The sequence below is a fragment of the Dreissena polymorpha genome, chromosome 10 (genome assembly GCF_020536995.1).
Source record: "Dreissena polymorpha isolate Duluth1 chromosome 10, UMN_Dpol_1.0, whole genome shotgun sequence".
Lineage (NCBI taxonomy): Eukaryota > Metazoa > Mollusca > Bivalvia > Myida > Dreissenidae > Dreissena > Dreissena polymorpha.
Window position 1 is genome coordinate 73,666,128 of NC_068364.1, and position 17,598 is coordinate 73,683,725.

Genomic DNA, 17,598 nt, shown 5'->3' on the forward strand with positions numbered 1-17,598 from the left:
GGATGAATATGAAACACAAAAAATATGAGTACTCATATGCTAAGACGGACTGTCGCATGTAAGAACTAATGCCTGCGTGCCAAGGTTGAAGGTCACAAGTCAAAATCAGTGGTCAGATATAAGAAATCAATCCTAATCACTTTACTGTTTCAAGCACGGATATATTTTAATAACCATAATGTGGCGAACTGTCACCACGCGTTTTAGAACCACAATGTCACATTCATGATACAAGTATAACACATCGATTCTTAATACGTTGTCCGGAGTATGTTTTTATCTTGCATGCATGGGCGCACTAAATGAGCCGCGTTCTGAGAAAACTCGACATACTACTTGTGCGTAAAGTGTCGTTCCAGATTAGCTTGTGCAGTCCGCACAGGCTAATCAGGGACGACACTTTCCGCTGTTATGGTATTTTTTAGTTTCAAGGAAGTCCCTCCTTACCGAAAATCAAGTTTAGGCGGAAAGTGTCGTCCCCAAATCTGGGACGACACTTTACGTACATGCATTAAGCCCAGTTTTCTCAGAACGCGACTCAAATAAATGAGCATGATGCTACGTGTCGCTATCAAATCCCGACCCATAGGTCCGATATAATGGTCGAAATTGAAACTCAGAAATATAACCATGTTTTGAGAATTACACAAATCATGTATTGATTGTGAAAAAAGCTCAGATGAGTACGGTGAAATAGTGTAATGCACTACCGCTGTCACCAAATTCAAGTTCACAATTAAGATTTGAGAAGTCGGTCCTTAAAAGTCTGTCTGTATCATATATTTTCAAGTCTAAATGGATTTGAGTTACAAAACAAATAAAGTAAACATAACAATATTAATCACAAACGTCTTCGTAGTACTCTTTTCATACGGTACACCTTATTTACTCTTTCAACCGTCAACGTCCGTGTCATTGCTTGGCGAACCTCTTTCAAATACCTCTAAAACTACCGACAGGAAGCAACGTAGAAAGCACGGGTCTCGACACGGGTATGTTTAAGAGCCTCCTGCAGGAAATGGCGCGTGAGAACGCAGGCGGCTCTGGGTACTTCAACATGTCCGGAGAGTTTATGTCGACCGGCGGATCCGCAAGTAGTAAGTGTAATTGCCGGTTCAGATACAACTAAAAAGTACCCCGGGTACTCATTATTCTACAAATACATAGGGTAAGGACGATATTCTTAAAAGTGCCCCGGAGTATGACCGGATGCCTTTCCACTCATGTTCCGTACCCGGGGTACATTAATAGTATACACTGGAGTACCGGGGTACTTTTAAGTAGTACTTGAGCCGACAACGTTCAGCGCAACTTTCGTGGCGGGCGTGTATTATGCTTTTATTGACTCCAGTGTTGTGGCGCTATTCAAATATTAAACTGTGTTGGCCATGTGAGGTTTTCATTTATTTTTCACTCGGATATTTATTTTTATTTTCACTACATTTGTATTATTAATTCATATTGGTTGTACATATTTAATGGGTAATCCTTATCATTCTTTGTAAAAGACGATATTAATTGTCCGGTTTTATTTATGTGTTTTGTATTAGTTAAATAATACTTGTTTGAATGTACTTTCAAACGTTACTTCAACAGCACGAACCATTAAAACAACGAGAACAGCTACGATATTTTAATTAAAACAACGCAATGTTTGTCATAGTTTTCAACGTATCTGCATAGCCTTACATATTGTTTTTTGTAAATTAATTCATGAAGATTATCCAATATTGAAAGGCAAAGCTTTGTTGTCAATAGCCATCTTTAAGAGCATTTCCATATTTCCTAAATATAGGTGGCTCCATTGCAACCAGCAAGGGCAATCAGTCGGGAAGCATCGAGTCCATCCTGCAGCGTCTGGCCGCCACATACGGCATTGCACCCGGCATGTTGGACACATCCGGAATATACGTAACTGGTAGGCCGCCGGGAATGAAGCATTAATCAAGTGACAGATTTCTTGCTGATGACACAGTTTAAAAATAAAAAGAATGTAACAACATGCCGGGTTGATACGGAAGACTTCATTTGTCTTGTTTTGCCTTTTTAATAACCACCAGGTACCACACACATTTTTGATAAGATTTCACAAAGCCTACATACAGGAAAATGAAAATTCTGGACAATTAAAGCATCGGTCCTTGCTTAATGAACATAAGTGTGCCATCGATTTAACCAGCCTTTCAGGCATTGCGATCATCTCGTTCGAAGCCATCCACGGTATATTTTATTTGAATAAAACACTCATACAATATCCTTTACTTTTCTTAGCGACCGGAACAGGAAGTGGGGGAGCAACTGGTGGCGCAACTGGTGGTGCAACTGGTGGCGCTGCAGGCTTTGACGTCAACAGACTGAACGTTGTTCTTCAACAACTGTCTGACCTAATACGAGTCAATAAGGGACAGAACACAGGTACCTAAGATCTCTTGCATTATCTTGCTCTCCAAAACCATGTTTCTCTATGGGGGTAAAACAGTTTTCAATCCTTCAGTCACTCAGTCCGTAAAACTTGCGTGTTTGGTTCAGATTTCCCATGCATCAATATTACAAGTATGTGGGTGATATTCATGAATCATAGTGCGCATCACACATAGGATATCAGTTACCTTGGTACAAGGCCAAGATCACATTTGACGGTCCAATGTCTCTACTTTATGTGTAGCATTTGCTGTTTAAGCGCTCCTATGCCTTTTATAGATTGTCATTAAACTAATCTAACATGTTTGACATGTAAAGAACATCAGTCAGCCACCTTTATTCAAGATCAATGTGTCACGGTACCGAACTAACGCGGGATTGGTGGAAAGATGTGTGGCGGCCCGGTAAGCTCAGTCGGGAAAGCACACGCCCTGTAAGTGAGGTGTCCCGGGTTTGAGTCCCGGACTGGCTGCACACTTTTCACCACCCGGCGACAATGTCGCCCAACGGGGGACCGTGGCGGTTACAGTTCGCCATAGATTTTGCCCGTTGTTCGTCGAGATAAGTTATATACTGTTCTCTGTCTCGAATTCGAGAACGAATTCCAACTTGGCAGGGGAGACTGTCACGGTACCGAATTAAATCGGGATGGGTAAAAAGATGTGTGGCGGCCCGGTTAGCTCAGTCGAGAGAGCATTCGCCCTGTCAGCGAGATGTCCCCGGTTCGAGTCCCGTACTGGCCGCACTTTTATCACCGTCCGGCGAGAAATATAACACATGATGGTTCATTACTTGCTTCTGTAGTTATGGCAATTTCTGAATTATATATACGGTGTCGTCAAAGGATATGAATCAAACTTGCCTGATTTGTTTTATATCAATCAATAACACTTATTGCATGTGTATGTATGCAGTTGCTACATGAATGGTACTATTTTATGTAAATCTATGCTATTTTGTATTGCAATAATCCTACAGTATCATTTGAAAATTGTTCCAGGCAATATGGGAGGAAATAACTTCGAAGGTGGCTCCAAACGTACCGTGCAGGTGCGCGTTGAAAATGAAAGGCCTGTCCCGAATAATCAGATCGCAGGAGGCCGGGTCGTGGGCGGTTCTTTTGGAGGCGAGTATATACTTGTATATATAAACCGTTTGGAAGCCGTGAAACGAATTTATCAACGAGTTCCCTTAATTCATCCAATCAAAACAGAGTAAAATGCGACAAACTAGCTTAATTTTTTTTGTAAGGTCCATATGTATCTAGATTTTTTACGAATGTTTTTGCTTTATGATTCAAGTGGGATTCCAAGGCGGAAGTGAGGGTGGTGGCAGCAGCAGCGGAGGCGAAGGTGCGTTTTCCCAGGGCTCACAGACATTCAGTCAAACGGTAGGCGCACCATTTGAGCAGGGTTCGAATGCAAATGGCGCTATTGAGGCGGCAGGAATTGACTTTGTAGTGTTCCCCGTGAACACTGAACCCGTCGCTGGCCCTGCGCAAAGCGAAGTAAAGACTATCTCTCAAACTGTTAGGATTTCAAATGTTAGGCCCACGAATACTGCGAACAATGTTAAACGAGTACAAACATTTTCGCAGAGCGGAGGCGGAGGTGCCGCATTAAATAGTTCTCCACAAGCCGTCAATAATGTTGAGGCCACAGTGATGACCGGAGGTAATTCTGTAAGGTTCGATGAGCCCCCTGCAAGCTCTTCAAGAGATATTGATAATGTAGAGGGGACCATGCAAACCGGAAGTGTTTCGATAATGTTGAATAGACCAACTGACACCGTAAGCACTTCGCAAACCGGTAATAATTTTGAAGCCGCGGTGCAAACCGAACGTGAGGCTAGAATTGTTAATATACCCACTGTAAGCTCTTCGAAGGGTTCTAACACTGTAGAGGTTACAGTCCAATCCGGCGGGGGTTCTAGAATATTAAATGTACCTACTGTTAATTCTTCGAAGGGCTCTACCACTCTAGAGGCTACATTCACGTCCGGTGGTGATTCTAGAATGTTAAATATTCCCAATGTGAGCTCTTCGCAGGCCGTAAATAATGTAGAGACAACAGTGATAACTGGAAATGATGCTAGAACGTTTAATGGACCCTCACAAAGCACTTCGCGGGCAATCAATAATATAGAGGCTACAGTGATACGCGGAAGTGATGCTAGAATTGCTAATAGGCCCAGTGAGAATGTCAGCACTTCGCAGGGCATGGCTAAGATTCAGTCAACATCGCGAACCGGAAGCGGTGGTACCTTCACAATAAATTCGAGCGCCAACGGCGGCAATACCGTGTTCACTTCCGAAAGGAAAGACCAACCAGTGTCTGGTTCAAGGAATGTCGTCACGATAAAGCAATCTGTTCAGGTACTGCACATGTTTTGATAAAGCAAATGTTACGTTACCAAAACGCTTTTACGCTTTTCGTGCGTTTATACTACTTTAAATGTACCGGTATTTCAAATTTTCAAGTACATGGTGAGAGCTTTCAACCGTATTTTGATTGGGATACAACCATCTATAAAAACATGAAGGATATGCAGCAGAAAAGCAAATAGGTAACGAATATATACTTGACAGAACGTGCACGTAACTGTTAAAGGGCCATTTATCCTTTTCATAACTACAAATTATTAGATACTAATAACTAACAGTGCGCAAAGTAAACATATTAAGGTATACAACATGAGGAGGGTGTTTGCTGGTGTGACATCGCATTTTGCGTGTTGTATATCCACTCACGTCAAAGGCAGGCTTTTAGCTGAGATGCTGTCTAGTAGTAAGGTACAGGGTTGGTACAGGGTTCACAGTTCATGTGTTGTCGGCTCGGGCTCGAGTCCCTGCCACACATGAACTACTTGTTTAATGAATTTAACAAAGGTTTCACATGGGGTATGACCAGGTTGGCCTTGTATACGGGTTATCTTTGTTCCTAGCTCCTAAAGCGTACATGTACTGCATAACAATAAACACTGGTTCATAAACTGAAATACGCGTAATTCAGCAACTAACAATTCATGGGGCGAAGGTAATACGGAAGAGTGTCCCGGTGCACTCGAGATAAATAGTGTCTTGTCCTGTGAAAGCTTGTCATAATGCATGTGCGTTAAGTCTCGTCCCAGATTAGCCTGTGCAGTCTGCACTGGCTAATCAGGGACGACACTTTCCGCCTAAACTTGATTTTCGGTAAGAAAGGACTTCCTTGAAACTAAAAATACCATTAAAGCGGAAAGTGTCGTCCCTGATTAGCCTGTGCGGACTGCACAGGCTTATCTGGGACGACACTTTACGCACATGAATTAAGCCCAGTTTTGTCAAAACAAGACACAATATATTAAGCACTGAGACTACATTTGCGTCTTATAGCTAAGCATATTATTTTCTACGCGATGAGGGTGTACTCTCACACTACATACACATTTGTACCAGCTGCATGAACCACTGATTTCTTTTGTTACAAACGTATATTTCGATACACTGTCATATGGGTTATAAAAACATAATTGTTACATGTACGTTGTGATATTTCTCCTATTTGCTGCAAGGCCGCTTGCTATGCGCATGCTCGCTGGCGATTTGTTCTTAGATTTTACCTGCAAGCACCTGCCATATGCCTTTCTTTTACTGATTTATTCTTCTTTATTTTAAGCATGTTCGGCTTTAAAACATAAGAAAAACCAAAAACAATATTTTATCAAATTTTTAATTTTAATATATATTTTTAAGAAAAGTGCTTATCCAGCTCTTAAACTGTGTATATTCAATTCTGCGATAAACACTCGTACATTAATTATTTCTTTCAACAAATATGGTATAAATGCCATTGTTTACAGGGCGGAGGCGGAAGTGGAGGCGGAAGTGGAGGCAGTGCCTTCGCAGACATGTCAGGGATTCCCCGTGGTGCGGGAGCCCGGGGTGTCAGCAGGAGCGAGGAAGGGCGGTTTATGGGTATACATGTGCCGGAATCTAACTCGGGCTTTATTTCCGGTGCCTCCATTGTTGGTAAGATCGCACGGTTGTCTTAATGTTTGAATCGTTTAAACATGCTGTTGGAATCTTAGGGGTTTTATTCGACTCTCAAATTGACTCTTGATGCTTATAACAAAGAACATGTCATAGATAATAATAGTACAGTATTTAAAGGTTTCTTTTTATTGTTTGTACTTACATTTATGAGTCATTCTTAGCACAGACTTAATGTGAAAACTATTGTAGAAGAACACTCTGGGTTGTTGAACTTTACTCGAAACCTATTGAGTTATACAAATACTGAACTGGTAACAATTTTTGGAAAACTTCTTGGCCCACTTCGATAGAATTTTTTCAGAAGTGTGTCTGAAACAGCATATAAAACATGATCTTTATATTAAATAGGCTTCTATAGTGATTGAGTTGATATATGTGGAACTAAAAACTAACACGTGTTTAAGTAAACAACGTAAATACCTTTTAAGCTTAGACAGTTAAATCAACAATTAAATGTTTGCCTTTTAAGAATCTTGACTGTACATAACAAATGCTACCTAGGTGGCGGGTCAGCTTCCGGGTCCTCTTCGTTGTCACGGTCATCGGGAGGAGCTTCCGGTACACAGGTACGCATGTAGCTTAAGATTAAGCTTGTTTAAATTCGAGGTATTTATATTAATTCTCTTTTTTTATTCAACATTATACCCATTAAGCGTGCAGATCGGCTAAGCTTTGTGAGCTAATGTAAATCTGTGATATTACTCAAATACTGTTACATACGCCGAAAATATGTCAATAAACCAACACGAACATTTGTTGTTGGGCAGGTACTGACCGACGTAAGTGGAATGTCAGGCGGCGACTTCACGCAGATGGGCAAAGTCGTAGGGTCAGGCGGCGGTATAAGGCGCGTCATCGATACCAACATGAAGCGACTTCCGGCCGGTGATGTCAGTTTCAATGCCGACGGCGGCGTCAATCTGGCTTCTCTCGGAATCGACGGCAAGGACGCCGCCAATATCATTCGAAAATCGGTGCGAATCGAGTCGGCCGGAGATGGTCAGATAGTGGGCGGAGCTATAGAGGGAGGAGGTAGTGTTTGAATATATCTCTGTTATAAGTTTACATAATGCCATTGTTAATGAGAGGCAAATGAGAGAAAAAAACACGCTGCAAATAGCGCAAAACTTTTGCTTGTTCATGTTATTACATTCGCCGAGGTTAAAGTGCTTAAAGCGAGGCTTATAAAATTTCAGGTAGTGAACACTTAACATTGGTTTCATCATTCAGTAATAGAATTGAGTTGTTTAGGCAGTACAATACATTTGTTGTTAACTATTCAAGGCATTTTTATTGTCTGTTATATTTAAGGAGGTGAATTCGTTTCGGGTGGTTCGGGCCAGATTAGCGGAGGACAGGGTGGTGGCTTTTCATTCAGTTCCGGAAGTAGATCTGGCGGCGGAGGTTTTACGGGCGGCGGGGGCTCGATGTCGGCCGGAGGAGGGATGTCGGTCGCCGGTGGATCGGCTTCCGGAAGAGCTGGCGGCGTCTCCGGATGGCAGTCCGGCAACCTCAATGTGAACGAACTTCTACCGCTGTTAGCCACAGAAAACGTCTTGGACGGCATGACAGCCAAACGTCGCAGAAAGAGGTAGAAATCATACTCAGAGTCTTAGCAACATGTTTTAGTAAATCGCGAATGACAACGCAAAGAATAACCGCGTGTGTGATATTTCTTTTGCTAAGCGAACTATAAGTTTACTTTTAAACTAAATGCCATGCGCTAATTTATGCGACTTCAATAATAAATGCCGATCGAGTTGAGCGAATAATCCAAATCTATGAAATAGAAACATAGTGCAGTTATTGGACAGTAATAAATACATGGCATATTGTTTATGATTTAAGTGTGCAAACTTGTTTTAGTTAGGAGAAAAATAAATGAAAACGAGCAACTATAACATAACTTACATTGTAGAACTGACGACAATATTGCGCATTGTTCCCATTTTATTTAATAATCAGAACGTATAATGCGTGTTCATATGAGCCGCGTTCTGGGAAAACTGGGCTTAAATTGTGTGCGTAAAGTGTCGTCCCAGATAAGCGTCTCAAATCCGTACAGGCTTTTTAGAGCAAGCACTTTCCGCCTTTATGGAATGTTCGCCCCTGATAAGCCTGTACGGATCTGTAACGACACTGTACGTACATGCATATAGCCCGGTTTTCCTAGAACGCGGTACATATACAGGTAGTACATTAAGTTCTGCTACAGCCTATATGTACTGGCACGAATTACAATGACAATGCTGACAGAGAGACCCACGTCGATTATAACGTTCACAGAATTACCTGTCAGTACTATTAATTAAGCTGTTGTTTTTTATGTACATTAACACGCTTTAAAGTGGTCAAAGTCGGTAGTTATAATGACTAGACGATAAAGTAAGAGTAAAAGACATTAAGCTTTTTTTAGTAAAACAAGCATTTTAATCTACATGTATACATGACTAGGATCAGTTATTCTTTCTTCGAATATTGCGCGGTATCGTTGTACGTATCGTTGTACTTATACTAGTAAAAGTGCAGTTTTACACGTCTCAATAACCGAACAAAAATCATAAACCAATTATTTCAATAAATGAGAAATTAAAAATGTTTTATCTCTTATTCTAAATAATCTCTGTTATGGATTTGTGGTTTCATTTGTTAAAGAGTCGGTTATAATTTCATTTCGATGTCTACAATATAGGCTATTAAATGTTTAAAGGGGCCTTTTCACAGATTTTGGCATGTTTTGAAGTTTGTCATTAAATGCTTTATATTGATAAATGTAAACATTAAATTTTAAAAGCTCCAGTATAAAATCAAATATAAAATTTAAACAAGGAAAAAAAGTTGGCCCATGGCAAATGTTCAGTAATACTGTTTCCTCACAAATATCATAACTCAAAACCTAACCCGAAAATTTGCGAACCTGAAACAACTTTTTTCAATTTTGTCAATTTACCAAACCGTGAAAAGATCCCTTTAAAGGTTACCAAATCTGTCTATATGAATTAATAGAAATCTCATAATAGCTCGAAATTGTATTCAACTTGCATTTCATCATGGTATCGTATTTGCACTACGAATAAAATATTTTGTATTAATAGTTACAGGGTTAGTTACTGGCCGGATACGGGATATACGGTTCAGTGGAAACCGTATCGGGGCGAGACCGAAACCCTGAAACGATTATATCACGTCAACTACTTTTCATCTCATCAAATTAACAAGGGCAAACCATGGTTTTCTTATAATCAATATTATTGAAAATATTAAATTCAAGAACATTATATAACAATAACAAAACTTCAGGAAAAATCCTGAAAAAAGGAATGTACATGTAAAATACACATTTTCGTTATTGTATAACAATCATGTCCAACCTTTGTATACATGTATTCATCACTGGATTTTGTCGGTTTTTAACAAATCAATAACAATTTATAATATACCAGTAGCCTAAATTTTAATAATTGTTGTTGTTAATAGATAAATACATTTGTTTTGAGTTAATAGTATAATCCAGGAGAATTATTTTATTAAGGAAGGGGAAAGTGGTAATATGAAGGCAATATTACCGATAAAGTATAGGAACAAAGTAGCATTTAAACTTAGCATATGACAACAGATGCTTTCAAGACATTACATGATGCAGGAACACAATTTGACAGGTCGCGAAATTATGCAAAATATATATGTATAACATTCCAGCCACACTGGATCCACTACCGTTATTTTTATACAACTCAGAAAGACAATAAGGATTAGAAACTTACTTATTGCCATTAGGAATTGCGTTTGTATTGTGTTAATCCTCCATAATTTCGAATAAGTATGCTTTCGGTGCCCATTGTAGCTTGAAAATATTCAAAGTTGTTATTTATGTACGCTCAAATATTGAACCTTACTGTTGTGGTTACACTGCACTATTGTTATTGGCGAAAAAGGGAGCTTAATATATTAGGGGCTGAGTGCTTTAAGTACTTTAATCGACGATTCCGGGCGGCCATTTTGAATGTTTCTACTGCCCCATATAGTCTATTGACACCATATAGAAAATATGGGGTCAGCATGTGACGTCAAACAGCCAATGAGAGAAGAGTATTTTGTAGATGGCGTGATATAATGTTATATTTGGTTCGAGAAATTATGCTACCGATCATCTTGTTCATTTATATATTTTATATTTTAGCCATACCATCTGATTACTAATTTCAACGCCGATTGTCTTCTTTAGAGATATTGCTTGTTCCTTATAAATTCGTCTACACAGCTGTCAAAATAAACTTCCAGTTATAATGTGTGTCTTTTTTTATTTTTTGTTCCCATTACATTTATATTGAAGTAAAATAAACGAGTACATTTAAACACATACGTTATGAGCGGCTTTGTCTTGACGGTAAAAGCGTTCACATGTACACATGTTTAACCCATTTATGCCTAGCGTCTGGGAAAAAAGGCCTTGGCAAACAGCGTAGACCCAGATGAGACGCCGCATGATGCGGCGTCTCATCAGGGCTGCGCTGTTTGCTTGAAGGAATTTCTGTAAGAAATATTCTAAATATAGAAATAAATACACTAGACATCCCTAATTTTGGAAATACATTGATGCAATTTAGAAGGATGGGAGAGTCCACTAGGCATAAATGGGTGAAATTATATTTACTATACACACAGTAATGCTCAGCTTATTCACGCAATACAATATGCCTTATGAGACTCTGTTTATTTTCTCACAAGGTCGCTCAGAAATAAACGTCAGGTGGGCAACACCAGGAAACAAGAGTTTCAAGCCTTGGTCACCAACTGTCAAGGTCGAGGTCAAGGACCCTCCATCATGGTGGTTGCCAATCAAAACGAGGTCAAGATGGCGCTGAAGACGTACCATAATGACCCAGTGGTGGTTAACGTTCCCGCGGTACGTACCCTTAATGGTCTAAAACTTTTTCTGCGAAAGATGGTGGCTTTTAGTTTGAACTTTCATAAATAACTCGATTTGTTTAGAACTGCGAAGAACGCATGTTGCACAAGTTATCACAATTGACGCAGGGATTAGTCGTGAATGTCAAATCGTTTCAAAAATACATTTAGTTTTCATGTTTCGCATATGATTCATCCATATCTTCTGCAAGGAAATTATTCTTTGCTGTGTTTTGCTTAGCTTCATTTTACCGTATAACATAGTGTTATTGTTTTTTTTATACCAGGCACACTTTTGTTATGGCTTGTAAATTAATATTTATACAAGATGCAATTCTGTTTATAAAAAAGTGTTCATAGAAAACAATATTTTCACGAGTGGCGCAGCCGAAGTGAAAATATATATTTTATATGATCTCGAGTGAAATAAAATCGATATTCCATCGAATCCAACAAATTTTCTTTTTATGTTTTGCTTTTTTTCACCGTTTATTTACATTGTAAATGAGTTTAACTGGATACTTTCGCTGGATTTATGACGTCATTTCGTTGAAAAAATGACGTCATTTCACAGTAAAACAGTGACAAATATTTTTCACTGTTATTTTTCACTGTTTAAAACAGTGGAATACCAGTTTTATTTCACTGATATTTTTCTATAAACCACCGGAAAGCATAAAATAAAATAAAAACTAATATTTTTGTCTTAAGCTCAGTGATGATGTATTGGGCATGTCTTATGACAGTCGTGTACAATCAGTATGAAAACTATCCATACGAGTGGCATTGTGTTATGTTTCATTGCTGCAGGTGGAGGGCTGGAATGACGTAACGATGATATACGACGGCAAGACTCTGACAGGGATCGTGGAGAATTGGCAGGGGTTCAACAGGGCTTCTACTTCGCTGAAAGGTATGTGCTGTGGTGTTAACGCAGCGGTTCGTTATTGTGTCTAAATGAAACGACACAAGAATCGTGCCAAATGGGCGGCTCTGTGAAAAGGGGGTTTAATGCAAGTGTGTAAAGTGTCGTTCCAGATTAACCTGTGCAGTCCGCACAAGCTAATCAGGGACGACACTTTGCGCATTAATGATCTTTTTCTTTTTAAGAAAGTCTCTTTTTAGCAAAATTCAAGTTTAAGTGGAAAATGTCGTCCCTGATTAGACTCTACGGACTGAACATGCTGATCTGGGACGACACTACGCATACGCATTAAACCCCCTTTTCACAGAGCGCGGTTCATATCTGATCGAAATACCAACAAGTGCATTGTAATATGTAAATGTAGCGGGTCTGCACGTGATTTGTTTACATGATACCCGTGCATTGCTTGGAAGTAAACGGACATTAGTAAAATGATATATTGCGTTCGAGCCAAACGTGTTTGATATATTTTGAAATACATATATATTGGTATCTGTGATATACTATACCCCAATTTGCAATGCTGAGAACTTGTGGGGAAAAAAACTACAAACACTTTGTTAATATTTCTTAAAACTCGTTTTTAATGAAGGTCATAAACTCACATATAACATTGACTAGTTAATTTAAAATGGCCTGTAAGCAGCGATAATCTTTTTTCAAATCAGATTTTGAAAAAAATATCTTATAATTACTGTAACCATTCGCTACATTACGCTCGGTATGTTCTGTTCATTTGGTTGTTATTCACGGAACATTGTTTGGTCGATTAATGGTATAGCACGTCGTATTGCGAGGAAAGAAATTCATGAAAGAACGGTGGGTTATATGTGAAAAAAATTACACCGATGAACAGCATGAATTGGATGATCAGTGCACATTTTAACAAAATGAAAATATTTCGAAATAAATCAGAACGCGCTCATTATTTATAATAAAAGATCAATGTGTCAATTTATGTTACATCATTTTACATTTGAGTTACCTAATTCAAATGTTTTCGAGTCGGATGCCAATTTTTTTGGACACTTCTTTTACCGATAATCTCAATGACGAGGGCACTTTTATTCCCGATTACTTGACACGTTTTACCAGATATACCACATTCTTTTTAGTGAATCGAAGATGCGGAATTCGCTGTGGGTTACTGTTATAGTAAGCGGACACTACAAAAGCAATGCAACTTCGCTATAAACAATTAGTTATCTATAGTTTAAAGCCCCATTACTACTCAAAATCAAAGATAATTTCTTACAATATTTCGTAAAATAAAGCTAAACAATTAAAAAACATTGCTCCTCATGGCCATTGTCGAAATTTCAACGCCAGATGTGGTCTGGTAAAATAGATATTTGTGGATAAAAAATGCTCGTTTTTATTATGGTTTTAACATGGTACTATTTTAGTGTTCGTGTGTCGTATCAATAGATATAATCGCAGGAAATAAACATGGAATTTATTGTGGTTACAAATAAATAAAAACGAGCATTTTGTATCTATAAAAATCTATGCAATCATACGACATCTATAGTTGAAATTGTGGCTATTGCTATAAGGAACACTGATTGTTTAGGTGTTAACTTTATTTTACGAAATACTTTACGAAATTTTCGTTGATTTTGAGCGTTATAGAGACTTTAAGTCGGGCACTTGTTGCCTTTGACACAATGCTCCAAGATTTCGGAATATTCCACTGTTCTGTATGTAGGCGATGTACATTATAAGCACCTTTACTTTGGAACAGTATTCTTATTCATCGATTCAGATCCTGTGAAAAGACAAAACAAGAATGCATTTGAAAGAAGAAGGAATATGTTTCCATATAATGACATGTAAAAATTTAATGTAAGCATATCTTTTTGCCCAGAATCAGTTTTCTTTAATTCAAATTTCTTACCAATGTTTCTTTTTATTCAACATATAAAGTGATAAAGGGTCAGGTAAATCGCACTTCGAGCAAACTTTTGCGTGAAGGGATGTGATCCCCATGAGAGAAAGTGAGTTTTCCATTCGCAACCTCTTTTATATTTTTGTGTGGCTACGCATTAAAATCGGCTTGATGATACGAACCTTATGAACAGCAACGACATAGGATGTTTTGAAGAACAAATCTGTATTTTTCCACTTAATTAAAGACCCCTTTCTCTCCGGTTATGGAGCCTATGATCCGTTGTATTTTCCTCTCTTTAAATCTCAAGTTACCACTTAAAATAAATTCTTTATGTAGACTGTTATTTCTGCCGTCACTTGAAAAAATTTCTTCGATATAAGGATTTAGATCTTCTATAAAAAATGAAATTATAACATTAATAGTATATTATTAATTTACTATAATTAATAATAAAATAATAGTATATTTCTATATATTTGGCATTAGTTTGTAAATAAGCTATGCATACATTTCTGATATGTCGCGTTTGACTATGCACATTGATTTATTTCTTTCGAATGTGGTAAGACTAGCCATCATATACATAAATGAATTTAAGGAAGAAAATAAAACTCGGATATCAGAGTGTCCGATTTGTTAAAAGTCACCGTTATCCGAAGTGTCCTTTATCGGGAATCAAAGTGTTTACACAATGATTAACATCACCTATTAACACATGCTCTATCTTAGTTTATATGTCATTGAATACTTATCAAAAGTTCAGTTTTCGTGAAATGTGCACTGATTATTCAGTGTATGCTGTTTTCCGATTGAATTTTCTATTATTTGACAAAAATCGACTATACTTGTTTGATATATTTCTTCGCAATACAAAAAGATATACAATGTATCAACTCCGCAATTAACCATGTCTCAAAAACTTATATTAAGGATACACTTATAAAAAAACAACGAGGAACTTATCTTACGCGCGTGACTTTTGTTTTTCTCTGGTATCGAAGTGCTGGCCGTTATCGAAGTATTGTCATTCCTAGCGTGTATATTATAATAAAAGTATGTATACATTTAGGAGATGAATATTGTACCTGTTTGTGTCTCGCATTTTATATTTACAATCTTAAGTAATTGGTAAGAACTCTTAATATCCATAGGTTGGAATCCGTTATTTATCAATCTTGATAGCTCAGTTGGTTAACGCGATGTCTACTTAATTGTCACGTGACTGTTTTGCAGGTAACGTGGAGACACGGCAGACGGGACTGCTCGTTGGCTCGTGCGAGGGATTCCAGAGCTTCAGCGGAGAAATGGACGACGTAAGTGACGTCACTTACGCTGTTTTAATTAGTCAAAACAAATTAACAGTAATAAGACAAAACTAGTTCTAGTGACAGTCGGGTTTATATTGGACCAAAAAAATGTTGAATGTCATTTGTGTTGAGTGACGAACGAAGGTGTTATTGTCACACGAAAAATCTGCATCATCAAATTGGTCAAGACATACATACTTATAGCATGCATAATATATAAATTGAAGTATATAACAACAAGCGAAATTGTGACAATCTTGTATTGCCTACTTCAGTAAAAATGTAAGACCAAACTGATATGACAAAACGTTATATTTTAATGGCACAACTTTACTTACTGCTATTTATCATTTCAGTTAACGGTATACAAATGTCTGTCTCCCGCCATCATGGAATTACGGGATCGTGTTTTACGAAAATAGGTCGCACATAGCCCAACAACGGCCGTCGTGAACACTTGAAGTGAACATTCATTATTTATGTATATACGCACTTTTGAATTGTATTCCCGACTTTTTTGTAAATGTTCGATAATTTTTTTCATTGATAAACACTTATTATAAGGTTGAACATACCTATGTGAGAATCTAATTCAAAATTGTATGCGATTTAAAAATTCTGACATCGTGTCGTAAATGTACTTTTTTAGAACTTACCTGTATAACTTTGCAAAATGTGCTAGTTAAACCGCCTTTGTTTTTACTTAGGACTATAACAACGGAGTTGTATTAAACTTATGCACTTGAAGACCCTATATTTTATTCTTATTGTAACGTAACTCTTCATTTTCATTGATTACTTATGAATAAAGCAACGAGGGGGGGGGGGGGGGGTCATTATATGACTTGTGCATGCAAATATAATTTTTGAGACCATTAAATACTATGCACTTTTTATCGAATGTTAATTCCGAGTCCTGCATTATTGTCTTGATATGTTCGGAAACGCTTCCTTTAGTAATGTTTTTGAACCTCAACTACTCGATCACATCTAGTTGATCCGCTTTGTGTGATCACTGAGTGTACGATTTAAGTGATTAAATACTATTTTCTACGAAGGCGTGTCTTTCTTTTCATTCTTTGATGGTCCATCGCATGCAATTTAGTGTAGACTCTTGATATTGACGAATACGGGATAATTCAAGCAAGGGTTGATCTACAATGTTGTGGGCTTAGTTGTCTAAAATGATATAAATGTTCATACTTCCAAAATTATATTGTGCAAATATCGTGGAATCGTCGAAATGTATTGCCTAAACAAGACGCGCAGATTCCAATGCGACATACAAAACTGATACAGGACGCACGACAGTCAATCGAGCAGATATTGTGCGTCGTTCTAAATTTTCTTTTTTCGCCTTGCAATGTAATATATTATTATAACAACAGATCTCTCCAAATTATTCAATCGTCTCGCTTTGCAACGCTTTATAATTTTTCAGATTTTTAAATCGTCAAAAGATGCATAATAATACAGTAGATATTTTAAAGCATAGCAAATATTCAGCATAACTACAACGAACATTTGCGAATCTGAAACATTTTTTTTTTATTTTGTAAATTTACCATAACGTGAAGAGATCTCTTTAAATGCAAATAAAGTCAATCCACCGATGCTGTGGGACAGCAGAATGGTCGAGCAAACATAATACCACACCGCAAATACTGGTATCAAGTTTCATTAACTGTAAACCCTTTGCCACTTAGATACGTATTTTGACGCGTTTGTATTTCCTTAGAAAGTAAAATTTGATTCAAGACCTTTCTTACTAGATTCAAGTTTTAAAGGTTTATTTCAAATCCTTATATGCTGATGAGCAGCAAACAGCATAAAACCTGAACAGACTGCGAGTTACTCGCAGGCTGTCCTGGTTTCATGCTGTTTGCACATGGCCATTTTTCTTTGCCTCTGAACAGGAAAGGGTTAATAAAAACGCTAACGCTGTACTTTTTTTATACTCCCCAAGTTTATATGTCACAAAAGTATATAATTTTTTGGCTTTCCTTAAGGGTTTGGAAATAACGATTATTAAATAATATAAAACACACATAAATATAAAAAGAACATATTAATATCGCATTAACATTAAAAAAACAACATAGTACTAGTCATC

General features: G+C 37.7%; 1 protein-coding gene across 1 annotated transcript in view; it reads left to right on the forward strand.

The window, feature by feature from the left end:
- LOC127849230 (uncharacterized) overlaps window positions 1-16,542 on the forward strand; it is a 54,731-nt gene extending 38,189 nt beyond the window's left edge. The window contains exons 30-42 of the mRNA XM_052381950.1: window positions 960-1,097; window positions 1,796-1,918; window positions 2,272-2,415; window positions 3,422-3,547; window positions 3,723-4,795; window positions 6,262-6,430; window positions 6,956-7,020; window positions 7,222-7,486; window positions 7,766-8,045; window positions 11,183-11,360; window positions 12,173-12,275; window positions 15,412-15,491; window positions 15,842-16,542. Coding sequence (XP_052237910.1) covers window positions 960-1,097; window positions 1,796-1,918; window positions 2,272-2,415; window positions 3,422-3,547; window positions 3,723-4,795; window positions 6,262-6,430; window positions 6,956-7,020; window positions 7,222-7,486; window positions 7,766-8,045; window positions 11,183-11,360; window positions 12,173-12,275; window positions 15,412-15,491; window positions 15,842-15,907 — 2,810 coding nt within the window. The 3' untranslated portion in view covers window positions 15,908-16,542. The remainder of the gene's footprint in view (window positions 1-959; window positions 1,098-1,795; window positions 1,919-2,271; window positions 2,416-3,421; window positions 3,548-3,722; window positions 4,796-6,261; window positions 6,431-6,955; window positions 7,021-7,221; window positions 7,487-7,765; window positions 8,046-11,182; window positions 11,361-12,172; window positions 12,276-15,411; window positions 15,492-15,841) is intronic.
- Window positions 16,543-17,598: the final 1,056 nt, after the last annotated feature.